The following is a 24,186-nucleotide window of genomic DNA, read 5'->3' as shown; positions in this document are numbered from 1 at the left end:
TGAGACCTTTCAAGGCTCATTTTTATACATAAAAGCCTAGTTTCGATCGATAAGCCAAGCCGCACACCAAAGAAACATGAAACGGAAAACATGAAACATGAAACGAAAAACATGTTTCATGAAAAGAAAACACTGCTAAACAAATTTAAAAGTCCGCCTACCAATGAAACGAGTGTGATTCATGCTCATGACACATTTTTATTTTCGGAGAGTTTCATAAATGGCCGGACATATATTTGTTTAGCAGTGGTTTATTTCCATGAAACGTAATTTATGTTTCATGTTTCTTTGATGTGCGGCCTGCCTAAAACTTCAAAAAATACTTATTTTGCAATTAGCAATTTGCATTGTGCACTAATTTTACGATATCCTGTTTAGTAAACGTTTTTTTATTAGGGAACAAATTTTATTTAAAATATTTTTTTATCTCTTTTAGTTTATGAGCCAGAGCATTATAAACAATTTAATTGTTTATAACAATTTTTTGACCACTTGGATCGAAATCCACCCTCGAAATTCGTAATCAGCAGCAAATCCATAAGAAACCGTTGAGTTTGTCCATTAGAATTGAATATGACACGGTAACCCCTCTGGCGCCTAGACTAAATTATAATTATAAAATTATCTTTTTTTTTAAACGATTTCCGGAGTGAAAATCGACACCTAAAAGAGCAGTTAAATTTTTTATTTCTAGTCGTGCTACGTATGTTGTTAAAAATTTTTGATATTTTTAAATTGCCAAAACAAAATTATTTTGTCTGACAAATACCACAACTTGTATCCTTTTTCATCAAAACAAACAGTTTTGTAATAGATTTCTCGTCAATAAGGACAAATTTCGCAATGGTTAAAATAACATATTTTTATAAAAATTGTTTGCGAATCTCAGGTATAATTGAGTTTTGATTTTAGATATTGATTACAGATAATAAAAGCATGTCTTCCAACCCATTATATTCAAATTAAAGTTACATTATATTCTTGAATTTTTATTCGCATATGAATTCTCCCAGTATAAAAACTTAAAAAAAAAAGTATGAAGATATAGGTATTTGAAAATTGTCATAGCGAGTTGTCATTACAATAATTAATATGAATATTTTTTTTGTATATATTTTTCTCCACATTAAGAATGTTTTATTAATTTTTTATTTATTTATTAATGGGATAACCCCAATAACAGTAAATTGCAATAAAGAAAAATCAGTGAGTCTCCACGAATAAGGAACTTGCAAATGTTCGTTTTTATTCCTACATAATAATATTCATAGGCCAGGAACCGAAGCTTTTCACCTCGCAATTTTTACAGAATGGATCGATTTGCTTGAAAATTTGAGATTAAGTAGTGGATAGTCCAAGGATCAAAATCTATATGATGCCGAAAGGCGCTTTTACCATGGGGGTTGTTGTTACCCCATCTCGGGGGTGGAAATTTTTTATTATATTTTGACCGCAAAAGTTGATAAAAACATTCATTCTAAGCAAAAAATGCTCTATACATTTTTTTAATAAAATTAATAGTTTTCCATTTATTCGCTATTGAAAGTGTTAGTTTTGTATAGAAAAAATCAATGTTTTTCGATAAGTATACCCATTTACGATCCACTCAATTTTTGCCGTAGAAAAATTTTTTTCAAACCAAGTTCTTGGGAATTAAATAGCCTACAATTTTATATTGAAACATTTTTTCGTATCCCTGATGCTAATCTGTCTATTCTGGAGAAAATTGCATTTTTTATCAAGCTACAAAAATTCGTTATTCATTTCAACTCCAGTTTTTTAAAACTAATCATTCTAAGCCAGTCAAACTTTTAGAATCTATTAATAATACATAAATAAATAAAAATGAATAAGGCCAATGACTAAAAACACCGCCAACTTACATTATTATGCTTCCAATTGGATTTCTCCTTTTTTTTTTCAAAAAAATATATTAATTTTTTAACCGTAACTTTTTTATTTTTTATCTTATAAAGTTTGGTAAAAAATAATGTTATAGGTTTTTACAAAATCTATAAGTTTATTGATATTAAATCTCTTTAAAATCCTCAGTCGCAAAAAGAGGTGACTTTGAAAGGGTTGGTAAAGGTAGTTTTTGCATGTTATTACAAGTTTTAATTGTCAATAGCTCACTCAATTTTTGCCGTAGAAAAAATTTTTGCAAACCACGTTTTTGGGAATTAAATAAGCTACAATTTCATATTTAAACATTTTTTCGTATCTCTGATGCTAATCTTGCTATTCTGAAGAAAAGGCGTTTTTTTCCCAAACTGCAAAAAATCTTTATTCGCTTTTAACTCCATTTTTTTAAAATCTAATCATTCTAAGCCGGTCAAACTTCTCGAACCTATTAATATTACATAAATACAAAATACCAAATAAAGTTAATGACTAATTTTAATTAGGGTGGTGATTAGGGGGTTGCTTGCCATCTCTTTTTCGCTGAAAAAAATGGGGACTGACATTCTTTTCATTTTAAGTCACTTAATTTTTGAGCTAGAGACTTTTTTTTATTTCTAGAGATAGATATTTTTAAGTGCTTTAAATTAGTTTGAACAAGTTGTACTCGAAAAATTCATAGTTTTCCCGTCTTTTGGCTTTGAAACTACAATATTTAGCATTTGACGAAGAAGAGCCAACATATAATAAAGTATAGCTCGATTACTATTGGTCTTAAAGAAATTTTAAAAAACAGTTTTGTTTATTTTCTTAAAAGCTACATTTTTGTTAAGTAAAGTTGTTTTGATAAAACGAAAACTTTTGGAGTTATTAGCAGAAAACTTATTAAACACATTGATTTTTTCGATTTAAAACTAAAACTTTCGATAGCGAATAAATCTAAAACTATCAATTTTATCAAAAAAATGTATATAATGTTTTTTGCTTAGAATGAACATTTTTACCAACTTTTGCGATTAAAATATAATAAAAAATTTCCACCCCCAAAATGGGGTGGCAACCACCCCTATGGTAAAAGCGCCTTTCGGCATGATATAGATTTTGATCCTTGGACTATCCACTACTTATTCTCAAATTTTCAAGCAAATCGATCCATTCTGTAAAAATTGCGAGGTTTTGTCCTATTTTAAGCTTCATTACTTGGACTATCAGTTTCGTTTAAAAATAAGGTTTTCAAAATTTCACGTCTTAAAACCTCATAATAACTTAGAAGTACAAATTTAAAATCTTCTGTGTATTTAAATCATTTCAAACGATCGAAAAACGCGCGAACCCTTCTGACGTCATATCATAATATTTTGTAATGTCATTTCTACTGTTTCATATAAAATTATATATCATTTTGTTTACTTTTGGAATTTAATACAGATTTCTGTTTACTGTGGAAAATAAAATTAAATTGTATATGTGTTGTTTAGTACCATTGTGTTAAAGTACAATCATTAAAACCCCCAATAAAATATTTATTAGGTTACCAGTCGGTAAGAAACGGCGTTCAATACAGTGGTTAAATGCACGTTGTAAGGACATTGGGGGGGGGGGTTAAGGTTTAACAAAACCCCTTATAAATTTTGTATGGGGTGTACAAATTTCACTGTCATTATTTTTTTAAGATGTCCCTACCATAAGAATGCCACATTGTCATTTTCAATAAAAAATCCCTGATAGTTTTCGATATATTGGAAAAAATCGATTTTCATTTTGTAACTTCAAAGGGCTGTAATTTTTTTCTATGTGCACATTTGTACAAAGGTAAAAAGGTAAGGTAGGTTCGGTCGAACTATTTTTGGTCCCAGAATATGTGATTTAATGTATGACTTGCCTTTTTGTTACACCCTATATATCTACTTTCATCGCTCGTTCTTTGGACGCTTATGCGTTTCTTGGCCAAAAGTGTAAGATTGCTGACTGGCCGGGTCAGTGTAATATGTAATGTACACAATACCTAATAGCATATAATGTACGTAATACCTAACTGCGTGTTTTCTGTTTCAGGAAGAAATATGCTTTTCTTTAACGAATAATAATATAGTATTATAGTGCGGCATTAGTGATATTTACAAATAAATATATAAGTGTAAAATGGACACAAGTGATAGTGGACACAGTGACATAGGAGATGACCTTCATCACGAGAACCATGGGCTGGGATACCAAAATACCTTGGTGAGTATAATACGATGTTTTTATTTAACATGATTATTTCATATAGGGTGTTAATTTGAAAAGTTGCCACTCCTATAATTTGGTCATAGAAAATCTAAAAATATACAAAAACACGTCAAATTTATTTGTAAGGGTGACATTTTATAGACCAGTTTTCAACCAAATTACACTAACCGTCTAGCGGGGGCGGACACAACCCCCAAAATCTTTAATGTAAAGGGGGGTCATTTTAAAGATCGTTCGATTACCTTTTCAAAAATACCACATACATTATAATTCTCTTCAATAATTTTGGAAAAATCAAGTGAAACCGTACAGATATTAAATATCGAGTTCAGAATTCCAAAAATTTTTTTGGAGTATTGAACTCCAAATTGAATTTTTTTGGGTGTTGAAGTATTTAGAGTGTTTTTTGAAGTATTTTTGGAAAAATCAAGTAAAACCGTAAAGATGTTAAGTATAGAGTTCAGAACTAAAAAATTTTTTGAGTATTGAGCCCAAGATTTTTTCAAAAGTACAGAAAAGAAATATAATACATGTGGTATTTTTGAAAAGGTAATTTCGTGACCTTCAAAATGGAGTATCACTCAACCCCCCTTTCCATTAAAGATTTTGGGGGTTGTGTCCGCCCCCGCTATAGGGTTGATATAATTTAGTTGAAAACTGGTCTACAAAATGTCCCCCTGACAAATAAATTTGACGTTTTTTTGCATATGTTTAAATTTTCTATAGGGATCAAATTATAGGGGGTGGCCACTTTTCACATTGACACACTGTATACGAAGTATAAATCTGTGTAATCTCTGTTATTATTCTAAATCCTAACTGTATTCTTGTTTTTCAATTTTCAAAGTGGTGATGTTAGAATTAGTGGTAGAACTTCAGGGTAAAGATATTTAGTGACAATCTCAGTGACTTATTGAGATAACCATAAAGATTCTCACTGATAGTCAGAACCTATGTTTTTGATGCAGTCTTGATGTTTGATGCAGTTTGATGCAGAACCTTTGTATATACGAAATATAAATCTGTGTAATCTCTGTTATTATCCTAAATATTTATAGGCCAGGGTAATAAGACAAAAATATACCCTGTTCGTGACACTCGAGCTGACAGGGTACTGAAGCTTTTTTCGACAAGTAATACCTATAGGAACAAATTGTAACTATTTCTTGCGTAGGATCTGGCGGCCATTTTTATTTATAAACAATTAACTGTCAAAAAATGGCATTTTTTCCTTTTTTTTCAAATCAATGGAAAACAGTGAAACTTATGATTTTTTTAGTACAAATATCTTTGAGATTCTGGAAAAAGCTTTAAAATGACATATTACAAAGTTTGATATACTCATTTATTGTTAATATAATTGCGAAAAAAGGTCGGAATTGCAAAAAAAATTATTTTCGCAATAACTGCTGTAAAAGTTAGTGTACAGGTTTGAAATTTTTGTCAAATGAGGGTTCTTTGGTGCTTAATATGTGATAAAAATTTCAACTCGATTCATTCAATTGTTTAAATTTTATTCGAATTGTTTATCTCAGTGAGCATTTTTTTGCACTAACATAAGTCAGAAAAAAATGACGTTAGAACCATTCCACAGGTATCAAATGGAAGAGCATGAACTATATTTTCAACTTGGTTTAAAAAAGCGAATAAAAAATGCATTTATTACTAATAAATAATTGTGCAAAAGTATCGTAAATCTTTCCTTATAAACTTTTTGAATAACTTTTTCCAAAAAAATTAACTTTTTTACCCTGTTTTAAGTGCACAACTACCAAATAATGTTATTTATATCATAATTGATAAAAAATTGTAATAAATATATATAATTTCTTATATAACAAAATAAAAAGTTTATAAGGAAAGATTTACGATACTTTTGCATAATTATTTATTACTAATAAATGCATTTTTTATTCACTTTTTTTAAACCAAGTTGAAAATATAGCTCATGCTCTTTCATTTGACACCTGTGGAATGGTTCTAACATCATTCTTTTCTGACTTATGTTATTGTAAAAAAAATGCTCTCTGGGATAAACAATTTGAATAAAATTTAAACAATTGAATGAATTGCTTTGAAATTTTTATCACATATTAAGCACCAAAGAACCCTTATATGACAAAAATTTCAAAGCTGTACACTAATTTTTACAATAGATATTGCGAAATTAATTTTTTTTGCAATTCCGACCTTTTTTCGCAATTATATTAACAATAAATGAGTATATCAAACTTTGTAATATGTCATTTTAAAGCTTTTTCCATAATCTCAAAGATATTTGTACTAAAAAACCATAACTTTCACTGTTTTCCATTGATTTGAAAAATAAAGGGAAAAATGCCATTTTTTGACACTTAATTGTTTATAAATAAAAATGGCCGCCAGATCCTACGCAGGAAATAGTTACAATTTGCTCTTATAGGTATTACCTGTCGAAAAAACGCTTCAGTACCCTGGCTGCTCGAGTGTCATGGAAAAAAGCTTATTACCCTGGACTATTACTGTATTCTTGTTTTTCAATCTTTAAATTGGTGATGTTAGAGTAGTGGTAGAACTTCAGGGTAAATATACTTAGTGACAACCTCAGTGACTTATTGAGGTAACCATAAAGATTCTCACCGATAGTCAGAAACTATGTTTTTGATGCAGTCTGTCGTCTGATAGGTCCAACGGTGTGAATTGCACTAGACGAAATAGACCAGAGTAATAAGCTAGAAATAGACCATGTTCGGGACACTAAAAGATCCAGGTAGCTGACTACTTTTTCAGTTATTGTAGACCTATAGGAAGAAAACCTACCTATTTCCTGCCTAGAGTTCGCGTCCGTTTTTTAATTATTAACAATTTAGTGCAAAAATCGCGAATTTTTCGATTGTTTGCACACCATTCAAAAGTTAAATAGTTGACATAAAATTCCAAAATTTAATTTTTTAGAACATTAAAAAACCTTCAAATGCCGATTTTTGAAAGTTAAAAAGTTAATTTGTTGCTACGCAAACTGCAAAATAAATCGTTATTTGTTAGTAACTTTTACTAAAACTATCTTAGAACTTTAGTGTTTCACCCAAAGTTGGGTATTGGGGTACTTAACAAATCCTCAAAATTTGAGACCGATCCATTAATTAGTTTAAGAGTTATTCTAATTGTTTATCCCAGAGACCTTTATTTTGCAATAACATAAGCCAGAAAATAATGAAGATAGGGCAACTCTGATTATGCTAAATGAAAGTAGAAAACTGATACTATTAAAATGTACTAAAAAACGATAAAAATATTATCTAATATAGTCAAAAGTCCTAATGCCAAATTTGTGAAATTCTGTAGTTTAAAAACATTTAGAATAACTTAGATTAACAAAAAATATTGTCTGCAGAAAAAGTTATTTTACATATTAGACGTCTACTTTCATTTGGCATACTCATAATTGCTCTATTTTCATTATTTTCTGTCTTATCTTATTGCAAAATAAAGGTCTCTGGGATAAACTAATAGAATAACTCTTAAACTAATTAATGGATCAGTCTCAAATTTTCAGGTTTTGTTAAGTACCCCAATATCCAACTTTGGGTGAAACACTAAAGTTCTAAGGTAGTTTTAGTAAAAGTTATTGATAAATAACGATTTTCATTTATTTTGCAGTTTGTCTAGCAACAAATTAACTTTTTAACTTTCAAAAATCGTCATTTTGAAGGTTTTTCAATGTTCCAAAAAACTTAATTTTGTAATTTTATGTCAACTATTTAGCCTTTGAATGGAGTGCAAAAAATCGAAAATATCGCGATTTTTGCACTAAATTGTTAATAATTAAAAAACGGACGCGAACTCTAGGCAGGAAACAGGTAGGTTTTCTTCCTATAGGTCTACAATAACGATAAAAGTAGTCAGCTACCTGGATCTTTGAGTGTCCTGAGAAAATCCTTATTACCCTGGACTAAAACATTTTGTTAAACTTTAGTTCGCTATACTGAGTTTTTACTTTATAGTTGCCGGTTTTACACTTTTATTGTTACTCCCTTATACATGTTTATTACAAATTTCATATATTCACCGGGATCTCCTCTCTTATTACAGAGTATCTTGAGGAACTCTATCATATGATTTCTCAACATCATTCTTATTTCTTTTTCTTCTTCTTTTAATATTTTTGTTTTCTCTGTTACAGTCTCTGTTGCGATCCGGAGCTCCTCTGTTGCTCTCGTACCATCGTTTTTAAGTCTTTCTATGGGTCTCTTGGTGTTGGACTTCTGTGTCTTCGCTTATTTCGCCATACGTTCAGGGTCCATCCGATCTACGTAGTCTCTCCACATGTGTCGTCGTGGCTCTTGTCCAACTCGCTAGGTCTTGAACGCCTATCTCCCTTAATGTGTCTTCGTTTTGTATCCTATCTCTGAGTATGATACCTCTTATGGATCTTAGGGTTTTCATCTCTGTTGTTCTCATTATTTGTTTGGTCTTTGCTGTCTCGGCCCTTGTCGCAATTGCGTATGTCATTACAAGATTTCGGTTCTCATATTATATTTATTCCGCCAGATTATATCCCTCAGGAAACCAGATATTCTCGCTGGTTTCGTTCCCTTCTGGTTTGTTTCTTGCCACAGATGTCTGTCGCTAGATATTTCCACACCCAAGTATCTACAATCCCTTACCTGTTCGATTATCTGATCGTCCACTACTAATTTACATCTAATTTTGTTCTTGGATATTACCATCGATTGGGTTTTCTCTGTCGATAGTCTCAGGTTATAGTTTTCGGCGGTTATTTTAAATTTTTATAGAAGGCGCTTTAAGTCATCTTCGTTTTCGGCTATTAAGGTAGTATCAGCTGTGTAGCAAAATATTTTCCTGGTTCGGTTACCCATTCTGTATCCCTGATTCATTTTGTTAACACTAGCTACAACTTCATCCCTTATCAAATTAAATAGGCATGGGCTGAGGCTGTCACCTTGTCTAATGCCGACATTGATTTCTTATTTCTAACCTAGTAATTAGGTGACTGGCATCTCGACGTTGAACATGCATTAACCATTGGTACCACTCCTAGACATCACCTAAAATATCCACTCTTAATTTTATCTTTTTTATCACTCCACTCATCCAACTGAACGTTCTCATTTCAGCCACATTCATTTGTTTTTCCTCTTTCTTTTTAACTATTCAGTATTTAGTTCCCTACATTATCATTAATCTTATGACAGTTCCATATAATTTTCTTTCAATTTCATTACACCCTAACTAGTTTTCACCCTATTGCATCTTGTATCTATCTGCGTCTATTTCTCTCTTGTACTGTAATACCAAGTCTTAAAATTATTACCTTTCATATTACTATCTTATTTGTAGCAGCCTAATAATTTATAAAAAAAGTTTCTTTTTTTATAAAATATTTCAAATTAAAAATCACACTAAATTTTCCCTTTTTTGACCCCTGCAACTTATTAAAATAAACATTATAGAAGTTTTCAGGGATTTTTCTGCCCTCGGTAATAGTGTATAATCTTTCATTATGCGTTTAAATTTTTCAAAAATACTTACATATTAGTTTTCTCAGGTTTCGAAAAAAAAATTAATGCATTTAAAAAACGTTGGACCAAGATTTTGCGCCTACCCCATTAAGAATCTTAATACAAAATATTTTAAGTATTTAAAAACATTGCAATTTTTTCTTGTCTTAAACAAGTAATAAATTATCTGTGTTGAGTTTTTGCTTTGATGATATAGTGCAGATGCTGTTTATTTTTTTCTAGGTTAACCCAAAATTTGTTTATTATCCCTAGGTTATGTACTTTCCTATTGCTTTTTTAAACTAGCCAAAAATTTCGAAAATCCATAAAAAAATAATAAATTGTGTAATTTCACAAAAGTTAAACCCTGTATATATTATTTATATGTCTCTATTTATATTGTAACTCAATAAGGAAATATTAATTTTCCAAGTAATATTATTCGTATTTTTCATGGATGAGGGATTTTGCCAGTTATATATTATTAAGATTAAGGCACGTGACAACATGTAACCAATAAAACCTTTATTTATATAAAAACCGATATAGGTGTTAACTTTTTAATGCTTTAAGCCTACTTGTTTATAAAATTTTCTAATAATATAGTGTTGTTTAATATAAAAGCAATATAAAAACTAATATTTTTCATCATGTAATCTGAGTATAATATATATTTACAAATTACACAAATAATATATTTTTAAAAATATAGACGTGTTAAATGATATTGTAAATAAATATTTGACCAAAGTGTTTTGTGCTTCATATGTACTGCATATTGATTTAAACTACTGCAACTACCAGTGATATGTCCTCTAAATTGTAAACTTGTGAAAACAAAAAATATGATTCCATACGATATTGCAAGTAATATGTGCCCATATAGGTATTCGAAAGTTGCAACAGTCCAAGTGGTAAGTTCAAAAACACAGCTTTTTTAATGCTTATTTATTAAAAATTTTGTGACAAATCCAGGTACCTGCTTTTTTTCGGCGATTTTTTAAGTACATATTAAACAATTAGTGTAATTTTGTCCTATTTTGTCAGTTCTTTGCTTATGGTAGGGGAGCAAAGTATGCTAAATGTGCAGTCACTGGAGCGCTTTGGGGACCTATTGTGTTGTGAAGAGTAGGTCCTAAAACCAAAAAAAAAAATAAGTAAAGTTTTCCATTTTAGTGGGGACTTGTCCATTTTTAATTTAATTTTCCATTTCCAACAATCGTTTTTTTAGATTTTAGCGCCATCTATTCATGTCTCGAATAAAATTTACTTATTTTTAAGTAAGAAATCCAAATCTGCAATAAAAAATGGGGGCTCCCATTTAAGATTTTAAAGTAACCACCCACCCCACCTCCGTGTGGGGGTCGTGTTTGGTGCGATTCGATAGATTTTTCAAAAATATTGAATAAGTATTTTTTAGTTTTTCGATCTGTCATTCATTTCGCGAAATATTCGCTTTTTTTGTGAAACTTTAGGACTCACCCTTAACCTTTCGCCCCGCTCAAATCGTCAGATTTTTGAAATATACACTGTTTTGCATGTACTTAACTTACCTTATCTTAATCTGACGATTTCGAGTTTTTCTAAGAATAGATTTTTTTTCGGTCCCCCTTAACGAACTTCCCTGCATTAAGAGCCAATATATGGTAAAGGTATATTTTCAGGGTACAAGGTTTCTCCCCATGTGATAATCTGACGCGCTCGAGTAACTGCAAAAATCCCCGCTTGGGCTCCCCTACCATTATCATTAAAAAGCTTAACATTTGAAGTAAAATTGCAAAACCTTATTTTTAAAACATAAAAAAATTGTTAAAATGGCGATTGCTCAAAGTTATCATTGTAAAAAATCAACCTAGATATTTGTTAGTCCGCCCAAATTTATATATTGTGGTCCTTAGCAAACTTTCAAATTTTCACATCGATTCATTAATTAGTTTAAAAATTATTCAATTTGTTTATCCCAGAGACCTTTTTTGCAATAATATTAGTTATAAAATAATAAATATACGGTAATTCTACGCATAATGTAAACAGATAAAATCATTAGAAATAGAAAACAAGAATTAAGTTAAAATCTTACGTTAAAGTAACGCAATGGCGTTATTTTTCAAAATAACGCTTTGGCGAATGGATTTAGTGTCCGCAGTCATATAAACCCAAACAAACAAACAAAATAACGCCGTAGGGTGTTATTATTTATTCAATAGTAGGGTCATTATTTGTCAAATAATATACCAGTCGGACATTAAAGTACATAATAAAAACAGTAAATATAATAAAACAAATACTTTGGGAGCATCCATAAACTACGTTGTAAAAATTTCGGACTTTTTAATACCCTCCCCCCTTCCGTCGTAAAGCGTCGTTTACAGTTGACTCCCCCCTCATATCGACGTCGCAATTGCAACTCATGACCCCCCTTTTTAGTGATTTTTTTAAAATTCTATGATATTTCTGGATTTTTTAAAGTTAGCTGTCAAAGTTTATTTACTTTCTATGTAGTTCATTAACATCCGCGTACTTTTTTCTTTCAATTTACTGTACAACTAATTAGCTTCATTGGGACAAAAGACAATACTTTTATCGAAGTTCTGATATGCTTTCTTAACTGCATCATATAAATCTTAATACTTATTTTGTTTTGATTTCAATACCATTTCTTTTATTAATTAAAAATACCATGTACTAACTAAATAAAATAGAATATTTTATTTCTATTCATTCTTGTAGAATTTTTTCACACAGAGTATTCAGTAAATAAATGAACAGTTTAATATTTATTGCTTCCAGACGTTGTTCTTTATAGAAGCGTTTGTTTAAATACATAGAACAATGTTTTATTGTTTGTTATTTTGTACAAAACTGCTAGCAATATTATTAAGGCTGTGAGTGATAAAACGAAATGAAAAGTATGCGATAAAAGTAATATACCTACTAATTTTTTTAGTTCTAAAATAGGGTAATTTTTTATATTCGTAAACATCAAACGACGTCGGATGTGCACTCATGGTCCCCCTGTCGTATACCGTCGTAATAAGCAAAGACCCGCCTCCCCCTTTTCAACGACGTAGTTTATGGATATCCCCTTATAGTAAAGAATAAAAACAAGTATGAAGTGTCATTACCGTAACTGTCAAATAATTGTTACCAATTTATGCCAAAATATCACCTTCGTTCGATTACAGTTACAGTGTGTTCCGAACAAATGTGCTTCATAAAAACGCTTTATAATCCATTTGTACAAATTAAATGAAACATAATATTATTGTGTATTTCTTTAAGTTAACATTAACAGAAATCTTCAAATATTATTTCTACGGGTATATAATAAAATATGTCTAGTGGCTGTAATTCCAGTGTACTCGGCAAAATGAATCTAAAAAAGAACACACCTACAGCCTAAATATTTCGTGTTAGTATCATGTGACGTCACGGGCTATGACGCGGATGACGTGCAACGGTAAGCATATTAGACGGAGTATATATTGGACGGACTGTAGGTATCAAAAAAGAGTGAAAAAAATTTCTTTTACAACTCAAAATCCTTCTGCAAAATTACGAATACTTTTGAATTAAAACAATAATAATATAACTTTTTACACAAATGTGAAAGAAATATAAAGTTTTTCTGGGACAATTAGATAAACAGTAGAAGTTATTTTTTAATTCCCAGCTAATTTTTTTATAATAATTATAAAGAGTAATTAGTTTCAATATAAAGATAAATAAAAGTTTTATTTCTATAGTAGAAGATTTATTAGAATGAAATAAATAATCAGAATTTTTGGGAAAATTATATTTGTTTAACTGTTAACTGTCAAAGAAATAATATGTCTTGAAATATTGACTTCTGATGTCTGTTGACTATTTACCCATATTTTCGGAATTTTTTCTTGGAAACATCTTTTTTCTAAATTTTATATTTTCATATTATATATTTTTATTTTCTTATCACTTTTTAGTTACCGTTTTCTCGATTTATTAGAAAGATATTCTTTTTTTGACAATGAAAACTCTTAAATCTGAAAATCTAAAACTTATATCGTTGGAACCAAGATTCTGTTGCCAACCTGAATTCGTACATTCTAACATTTGTAAGACAAAGGAACGATGAATAAAGCCGACTAGGGAGAATCTAACATTGCATTCCATAACCTGTCAATTCATCTAAATAAAATTTGATCGAATCTTGAATTGATGATACTCTTACCTAGATGAATTGACAAGTTGTTGAATTTAATCTTAGATTCCACCTAGTCGGCCTTTCTCATCGTTTTTGCCTTGCAAATTTTAGAAGGCACGAATTCAGGTTGTCACCAAAATCTTGGTTCCAATGATAGAATTTTTAAGTTTCCGGATCCGGAATTGTTTTAAATAGATGTTACTGCAACGTCTAACAGCAAACTATTTCATAAAATTCTAGTATTTACTTACTTACTTACTCCGTGACGTTACAACCCTTCGTGGGTTTTTGTGGTCTCTCTTCGTTTGCCTTTGTTATCGTCCACGTTTCGCTTCCATACATCAAAACGGGTCGTATGATTATTTTATAGACTTGTATCTTCGTACGTATTGTTAATTGTTTTGATTTTATAAGGTTTTGGAGAGAAAAAAGACATCTGTTGCCGGCCTGTATCCTGTTGTTTATTTCTTGTGACCCGTTATTGTCTTCAGTTATTGTTGTTCCAAGATACTTGAATTCTCTAACGCGCTCAAAGTTAAAATCATCGATGGTGATGTTCTGACCAATTCTGTCTCTGCTTTGGTTATTCCGCTCATATACATATATTTCGTCTTGTTTTGAAAAGTCTCCTTAGATCGATATCGTCTGCAAATGCCAGTAGTAAGTTTGGTCCTTCTCGATGAAATACTGTATTGGGTTTTTCGATTCTTGCACTTCTGATTCTGGATGCTCCAGAGCTAAATTGAAGAGTTGTGGTGAAAGTGCATCTCCCTGTTTTAGTCCATTGTTTATTTCAAATATCTCCGAGTATTGTTGTCCAACTCTCACCTTACATCGTAACTGTTCCATACACATCCGTATCAGCCTGACTAGTTTTTTTGGAAAGCCAAGTTCCTGCATCGCTGTCCACAGTCTTCAATTCTTTTTCGTCAATTTTAGTATACCTCAGAATATTTCATATAATTTTAGTATAAAATAAACTATTTCATCTAGCTTAGTTAGACAAGGCGAAAACGGCGGGCTTGTTGGAATAAATATTCCCATGAGATTTTTTTGCATACTCACATTCGTCAGACATCCCAGAATAAGGTTCAAGAAGTCGCCCACGCAAAAAGTGGTCCAATTTTTTTAACAATTTTTTTTAAATCAAATTTTAAAAATAAATATTTTTGGTACAGACAAATTTTTTTAGGATTTTTTGGAAATTCGGGATAAAAAAGGTCTTTTATAATTTTTCTCTATAGTAGTAGTTTCTCTATAGTGGGTAGTTTTCGAGTTAATAAGCAATTTAAATTTGAAAAAAACGAAAAATGGCGATTTTCAAGGCTTAATAACTTGGTTAAAAATTATTATTATGAAAGTCAGAAAGTGACTAAATCAAATTTTAAAGCCCCCTCTACATGATCCTGAAGAAATTTGTTTCATTAATTTATTACTAAGCTGTTATTTTTAATTATTAACAATGAGCGGCAAGATCGTATTGACGCGGCTGTAAATGTGAGTGCGAGTAAGATGCACCATTGACTGCCGGAATGGCATCTATCTCGCATTCACCATTGACGGCAGCCTAATAAGTGCATGGCGCTCATTATTATTACTTAAAAATAACAGCTTAGTAATAAAATATTGACAAAAATTTTTTCAGGATCTTGTAGGGGGGGCTTTAAACTTTAATTTAGTCACTTTCTGACTTTCATTTCTGACTTTCATTATAATAACTTTTAACAGAGTTATTAAGCCTTGAAAATCGCCATTTTTCGTTTTTTTTTTCAAATTTAAATTGCTTATAACTCGAAAACGATCAACTTTAGAGAAAAATTATAAGAAACCTTTTTATCCAGAATTGTCCAAAAAATCTAAAAAAGTTGTCTGTACCGAAAACATTGATTTTTGCAATTTGATTAAAAAAAATTGTTAAAAAAAAATTGGACCACTTTTCACGTGGGCGACTTCTTGAACCTTATTCTGGGATGTCTCACGAATGTGATTATGCAAAAAAATCTCATGGGAATATTTTCTCCAACGAACCCGCCGTTTTCGCCTTGTCTAAGTAAGACGGTTGGTTTTCGTTACGATTCAGAACAGGTCACAGGCCCCTCTGAAGGTCCCAAAAGGGTGATACGTTTCCAACAGGATGGTAATGACCTCTGAAATGGAATGAAACATTAACTGTCTTTTATTTTCATCTTTTTGTTTGTTTTCTATATCAAATTCACTGTGTTTAATATATGTCAATACGCAATTCATCAATATGTATAATATATGTCAGAATTGCCGATATAAATGAGTCAGATTAAATAAATTATTAGAAGAATTTTTTTACTAAGCAACAAAATTTTTGTTTAATTCATTAATATTTTTTGTATTTTGACAACGACACTCGATTTTGGCGTCGAAACGTCGTAAAAATCATTTTTTTAGTAAAATTGTGGCTTGATTCGCATCAAAACTAGTTAATTCCAATTCACTTATCCAAATTATTAAATAAAATATTGAGATGTTATGAATAGCTATACAGTGCTAGTCAAAAGTCCGTACCCCCCCTCGTATCTTTTGGACGGTTATACCTATAATAGTGAAATTTGGAGGGAGAAAATAAACGGACGTAAGCTTCTTAACTAGTTATGACAGGTGACGTAATAGTTACAGATGACGTTACAGAGCCACTGTGACCAATAATTTTAAATAGGACCTTATGGCAAGTGATACCTCGTTTGAAAGGTATTTAAAATACCTATTCAGTCATACTAATTTTGTTAGGTTTAGGTTGATTTTGATTTTGGCGAATAAATTAAATAAATATAATATTGTAATACGTTTTTAATTCTCTAGTAGTTTTTACGTAACGTCAACCTGTTTGACAAGTAATCATAGGCGGAATTTGAATTTTTATTAATTAAATGCGAAACTACAATTTTATATTTATTTCATTTATTCATCAAAATTAGCTTAAACTTAAACAAAATTAGTATGACTGAATAGGTATTTTCAATACCTTTCAAACGAGGTATCACTTGCCATAAGGTCCCATTTAAAATTATCGGTCACAGTGGCTCTGTAACGTCATCTGTCTTTATTACGTCACCTGTCATGACTAGTTAAGAAGCTTACATCCGTTTATTTCCTCCCTCCAAATTTCACTATTATAGGTATAACCGTTCAAAAGATACGAGGGGGGGTACGGACTTTTGACTAGCACTGTATAACACAAAAACAAGAATGTGTGTGTGCTTTGTACGCACGTAAGAAGTTATACTTCTACTACATATTATGTGATTTTTAAGACTATACCAAAAATTTAAAAAAATAAAAGAATAAAACGCACACAAACACATTGAAAAATGCCACAAAGAAAAAATGATTTCTGGACGATAATAATTGTTGGCAAAAATTTTAAATACGCATTTGCTGAAAAAAAAATTATATAACAAATATACTTACAATCATAATATGCATAAAAAAATAAAAAATAAAATTTGCATCGGGAATTGAACCCTTGAATTTCGTGCCGCTTTGACTCGTAATCGAAGCGTAGACTCACTCGTCCAATCGCACATTATTTATCATGTGGAAAAATATGGTAACTGAACGTTTTACTGTTTGACAATTGTTTTGAAAATTATGTAGTTTAAATTTTGTGGAAGAAAATATAAAAATATAACAAAACAGTAAGAAAACAATATATTAGATGAAGATTGGTAGAACTTTTGTTGGTAATCAAATTAAGTATGTAAATCAAAGCACTACATACCTACTAGATAAATAAATCTACGCCAAAAAATCATAATTTAAAAATAAAAATCGAACCTAATTTGGGATTTCTCTCTAAAATCCGCATTCTTGAGAAAATAAATGTATGTATTTCAACCTAATCCAAATGTATAATTACAATATGATTATAATAAAAACTAGGTACTTACCAAATTAGAATGAGTTTTCCTTGTCCAAAATAGTCCAAAAGTCCAAAAATATAGATATATGAAAACTATTTAAAAAGGCAGTATAACTATTAACTAACTTTTGTTTGTTGTTTCTTTTCACACAAATTTTAAAACGCAACAACCATAAATAATCTAACTACAGCTGTGCCACAGCCACCATATTGAATAATTTTTGACATGTCATTTGAACATCCAATCAGAACAAAGTTATAATGCGCATGCGCCCGGTCGCTAGGTTTTCCCATATAAAAATTTACCCTCTATCGCCGGTAAAGAAGTATAACTTCAAAAAATTGTAAAAATATAAAAATGTATGGTAAATCTATAATACAAAATACTTCCATGAAACTATATTTGCCTGTCTATCCTGACCAAACCAGGCAATCAATCATGAGTATTAGTACAGATAACATTAAGCCTGAATAGACAACCGTGTCGATTATTGTTTAATTCCTAACTACTTAAATACTCTACAAAACTATCGAGCTGAACTCTGTTCTTGGCTGTATTGATCATGGATCCACTCTTAATGACAAAAAATTAAAAATAAAAAACTCTTGAGGGGGTAGGCTTGGACCTACGGGAAATCTTGGTCCAATGCTCTATAAATGCATGGGATAATTAATTTTTTTCGAATCCTGAGAAAAGTAATAAATATTTTTAAAAAAATTAAACTCGGAATGAAAGATTACATTATTACAGAGGGCCGAAAGTTCCTTAGAGTAAACAAAAAGTCTCTTTTGAATGAAACATTTGAAATTAAAAATCCCACCAAATTTTCTCTCTTTTTTTTTCACCCCTGTAACTTACTAAAACTAATCATGGAAGTTTTCAGGGACTTTCGGCCCTCGGTAATAATGTAATATTTTATTCTACGTTTAAATTTTTCAAAAATACGAATTAGTTTTCTTAAGATTTGAGAAAAATTAATGCATTTACTAAGATTTTGCGCTCACCCCCTTAAATACTTGTTAACAACTTTTTTACATTTTGCTTTTGAGGTAATGACTAGTGATGTAACAAATTATGTCATTTTTTGAACATTCGCGAGTGCGAATGCGAATATCTGCTACCGACATTCGCGAATGCGGATGCAAATGCAAATATTCAATTTTTATAAATTTGTTTCTATTTTTATAATGTCTGCTAAATTTATAATGAGAAGTTAATTAACATCTAGTGTAAATACATCTGATTCTGATAGGTGTGTATCCCGCATAAGAAAAAAAAGTTGATTAATAGCAAGCTGAAAATTTGTTAATAGTTTAACGGTGTCTAGTCGGACAAACTTCGATATATGGGAACACTGGAAAAGGGGAAGTTTTAATGGTGCAACAGGTTAAAAATTTGGAACGTCAGACTACGAAAACGTCAGATGTATTTTGTCGGATAGAACTTCCAATTGATTTGTTGCCCTTTCATTAAATTCTCATGCAAAAATCAGACTAGTGTTTATCACCAACTGGGCATTTTAATGAGTGGAACACGAAGAATATGTCAAATGACAGGAAGTATGTTGGTTAGTAATAGCAGTCTGATTTTTGCATGAGAGTTTAATGAAAGGGTAACAAATCAATTGGAAGTTCTGTCGGACAAAATACATCTGATGTTTTCGTAGTCTGATGTTCCAAATTTTTAACCTGTTCCATAATTAAAACTTCCCCTGTTCCAGTGTTCTCAAAGGTTGTCCGACTAGACACCGTTAAGCTAATAACAAATTTTCAGCTTGCTAATAATCAACTTTTTTTGGTACGCGGGATCCAGGCCTATTAACTATTACAATTCCATTGATAAAGGTACCAACTTAAAATTTAAAGTCCACCTTAACTTTTACCGAGCGTTAAAGGGTTTTCTCCCATATATTTTTAGTGTTTTACCATGTATACCTTGTAGGAGCACTGAAGATGAAATTGTCATTACGAAAACTTTCTTTGATGTAGCCCGAAAGGGTTCGTATTAATAAATATACCTTTATAAGTATGTTCTAAAAAAATATTACTTAAAATAGTTCTTATTGTCATATTAGACATTCCTTTGATGTTACAATACAGATTGTATCATTGTTGTTTGTTTTAATCAAATCTTTAAAAACAAAAGTTGTGCAACTGTGTTAATTGTTAATGCCGCCAACTTCTTGGAATAGCCACTATATTGCATTTTCTGATTTTATGTATTCAACGAACTTGGTTGTTTTTTTGTACTGATGAAATATAATAAATATGTTGAATGTTGGAAGTTATGTTAAAATTTTGAAATCTGTTTATTCAATTTATTAACATGGAACTTAGTTCCTTGTGGATTATTATTATATTACTTATTTATATTAGCTCAGAAATCCAATGTGTCTTAAAATACAATTTTTGAAAAATGAAAATATTTACTTAAATTTTAAATATCGAATATTTTTGTAAGTTTTGCACAAAGTCCATATTGTTTGTACTTATTATACTATTTTATTTGTACCTAACGTGTGTAGGTAGGTATTTACCTAAGAGTTGAGCCAATAAACGTATAATAGCAATATCAAAATTAATTTTAAACTTATTGAAGATTGAATGTTGGTTTGCAGGTTCTCCAGAAAAAATAAAGATATCCGAATATCATCATCATCAGTAGCTCGACAACCCTTTTTTGGTTCTGGCTTGTTCTAGGATTTTTCGCCATTCTGTTCTGTTCCTTGCTTTGTTCTTCCAGTGGGTAATCTCAAGTGTTTTCCGATACAATATATCCGAATATACTTGTCCAAAAAATAACGAGAATGATAAAGGAAGACTTCTATTCAGTGGCGTAGCTAACAGGCCGCAGGGCCCGCAAGGCTAGGAGGGCCCCTTACAGCCTTCAAGCTTAATACTTCTACTTTCTTTAAATTGAGAACCAAAACATATTTTGTTGTTTTTATTCAATAATTCTTGATACCACTCAAGATATTTCAAAACACGATCACCTGACGTTTATTTTCCGGTATATAAAAATAAGTTGCGATGAAAATAATTTACCTTCCAAAGCAGACGTTGTTTAAAATGTTTTGGGATTTATTCGCATATTAGACTAAATTGCAGAAAGTCTTGTATATTAAATTTTAAAATTTATACAAGCAAAGCACCTTTCCGTACACAACTGCAGAGGAAATGGTTATGTAACTTTCCACGAATTTTCTTACACATATTTTAACTATGTACAGTAAAAAAGGTGTAACTAAACATCCTGCCATTTTGAGTAATGTCTACTTAAATTATTTATTTTATAATAAAATTTATTTTATGACTCATATTTATGAAAATCACGGAACCAGCGTGAAAATTTTCCACACAATTTTCTAAGGGTTAAGTGCAGATCTATATACTTCCTTAGTCCTTTGCAACCCTCCTGCCCAAAAATTTTCTTCATAAAATTGATAGTATCCTGTCATTCTATGGATATGGCAGGGAAAGACTCAGAAATTCATCGCAACTCCCCATTTTTTTCCTTATGGAAAATCTAATTTTCACAGGAAAATGTCACAGGAAATCCGTGGATTTTTCCATAAATTGTAAGTACCTCTTCTAACCTTCCAGTATTGCAAAGGGCAGGACTTAGAAAATCGTGGTTGAAGTTCTGTTAATATCTCCCGGTCTATAAGGGTTTACTGCTTATTGATCTTTTTGTAGTAGTGAATTTTGGTTTTCTACTTCGGTACAGATAAGTCCTTTAAAGTATATAAATATCTATTTAGTCATTATAGGCTATTGATTATATTCAAAATAAGATAGCTAAAAGGAACTACAACGTTAACGGGGTTTTATTATTTCATTTGGTCAATGGACATCTATATATGAAAAAACCGCGGAGTGCTACCATTTAAAGGGGTGCGTTTTTGAGAAATGGGTGAATTAGTCCCTGGGCACAGGTTACATTAGGGTGAGTTCTATGCACTTTTGGTACGAACATACCTACATAAAAATTGTTTCTGGTTAAATTTCCTATCTAAATATCACTTTTTAAAGTCAATGATACTTTTTTTACAAAAATATATTCAAAAGAAAAAGCACAAAGAAACCCAAAAGAAAGAAACTTTGTTTTTTATCCCATAACTTTTGTCCACGAGGATATAGGTATAGACATTGCTTAACAGAAAAAAAAACTACATATTTCTTCTTTAAAATGTTGTTTAGTAGAGGTAATTAGTATTTGTAGTTTTCGAAATATGATTTTCTAAACTGCGCCACTCACAGCATTTTTGTGCAATTTTCCTTGTTATTTCGCAAATATTGTTCTGTAACTTTTTTCTACGTAACTGTATAACGTTGTACTACTTTTTTTAAGAGATTATTATTCTTCAAAGTTTTATACTTTTAACGATTTTTTTTATAATATAATATAAAAATAAAATTATATTATTATATGATATATTATATAATATTATATTATATATAGTATATTTAATATAATATTATATTATATATTATATAATACCTAATATAAAAAAAATATTATTTTTTACATTTTTTACGAGTATTTTTGAAATTTCTCATTATAACTTTTTTTTTCCTTGTACATGAATATACTATACATTGCTCAATAAAGAGGGCTTACTTTCTGTTCTTTAAAATGGTGTATCATCTATATTTAAATAATGGAAACCGAGTGATTCTTTGATATTTTTTTACCTGTATTATTTAAAATTATTTCTTTTACAAAAATTACATAAACAGTTAGTCTTAGAAAACATCACTTTAGTTAAAATTATTTAAACGTTGACATTTAAAAAATTTCAAAATCAAAGTCCATCTCTTTGTTAGCATTAGCTTCAATATCTTCCTCTGACACCTCAGTTATCTTAGAGTCTCACAATTAGTACCCATGCACATGCACCCTTTGCAGAATATTGAAAAACGAATTCCTATCTTCCTACAACCGCAGTTTTTTGTACATCCTTTCGTATATTTACATGCTATTTTTTCAAGGAAAGCTTGTGGTGCAGGAGCTTTGACAGTAAATATTGGAATTAATCCATATTTTGAAGTTTGCCTGGCCGAGTCAAGTGGATCCAAAATGTTACCTATAAAAAATAAGATTCAATCATAACACACAATCACATAAAAAAGTTATGAGAAATTTAAAAAATAATCTTAAAATCAAAAATCGTTGCAAGTACTTATTACATTTTGAAAAAGCATATCTTATTCACAAATAATTATTATATAATATACCTAAATGTAGAAGAAAAAAGGTTATAATGGGAGATTTAAAAAAAATCGTAAAAAATATAAAAACTCGTTAAAAGTATAAAATCTTGAAAAAGATAGCCTCTTTAAAAGAAGTACAACATTATACAGTAGAACATTTTAAAGGTAATTGATTTCTATTCCTCTTACATGTACCGTTGCATATGCCTAAAGCTGCATAGAAAAAATTTACAGAAAAATATTTGCGAAATAACAAGGAAAATTGCCCAAAATTGCTGTGAGTGGCGAAATTTGAAAAATCATATTGCGAAAACTGTAAATCCTAATGACCTCTACTAAACATCAATTTAAAGAGAAAATATGTAAGTTTTTTTTCTGTGAAGCAATGTCTATACCTATATCCCCGTGGACAAAATTTATGGGACAAAAAACAAAATTTCTTTCCTTTGGGTTTCTTTCTGCTGTTTCTTTTGAATATATTTTTGTAAAAAAAAGTAAGTTTGACTTTAAAAAGTTATATTTAGGTAGGAAATTTAACCAGGAACAATTTGTATGTAGATGTGTTTGTACCAAAAGTGCATAGAACTCACCCCAATGTAACTTGTGCCCAGGGACCAATTCACCCATTTCTCAAAAACGCACCCCTTTAAATGGTAGCACTCCGCGGTTTTTTCATACATAGAGAGTCATTGACCATATGAAATAATAAAACCCCGTTAACGTTGTAGTTCCTTTCTATAGTGCATAATCAATAGCCTATTATCATCATTGACTCTAAAACCCATAGTGGATCTTGGTCTGTTCTATTCTGCGATTCCTTCCTAAACTTCGCCTTGGTTTTCCAATTTCGTACTTTTAACACGCATAAGTCGTCTTCCATCTGGTCCTTAAATGGTGCTCTGGGTGTGCCTCTTCTCCTCAGTTCATCCGCTCTTTAAGTAGGTATACCAAAATGTGTTTCCACGGCACCATCTCGTTCATTCCCGCTAATACCCCAGGCTGTGGGTGAAAAAACGTGATATAATTCAGAAATTTTTTAAACCTATCAGGTGTTGTAAAGGTGTCTCAGATTTCTCACCCCTTGATGTCTGCTCTACAATTATTAGTGCGGGATTATCAGATCATGAAGCAGTATTTACGAAGTTTAACATCTTCAGCAAACCCTCCTCGAAAACCCGACGTTTAGGTAGGATTTTTTCCGCTCGGAATTTTCATAAATTTCAGAATTTATGCTTAACTTCTGAGTGGCATTTTCCTTCTGCGGA

The 24,186-nt window shown here is 30.6% G+C and overlaps 1 protein-coding gene across 3 annotated transcripts in view; it reads left to right on the top strand.

Moving 5' to 3' along the window:
* LOC114326014 (chloride channel protein 2) overlaps window positions 1-24,186 on the top strand; it is a 251,418-nt gene that overhangs the window by 86,809 nt on the left and 140,423 nt on the right. For all 3 annotated transcript variants that reach the window (XM_050647860.1, XM_050647862.1, XM_050647861.1), the window contains exon 2: window positions 3,955-4,125. In XM_050647860.1, the coding sequence (XP_050503817.1) occupies window positions 4,042-4,125 (84 nt within the window). In that variant the 5' untranslated portion in view covers window positions 3,955-4,041. The remainder of the gene's footprint in view (window positions 1-3,954; window positions 4,126-24,186) is intronic.

The sequence above is a fragment of the Diabrotica virgifera genome, chromosome 3 (genome assembly GCF_917563875.1).
Source record: "Diabrotica virgifera virgifera chromosome 3, PGI_DIABVI_V3a".
Classification (NCBI taxonomy): Eukaryota; Metazoa; Arthropoda; class Insecta; order Coleoptera; family Chrysomelidae; genus Diabrotica; species Diabrotica virgifera.
Note: the sequence above shows the minus strand (reverse complement) of the source record. Positions and strands in the feature narration are given on the sequence as shown.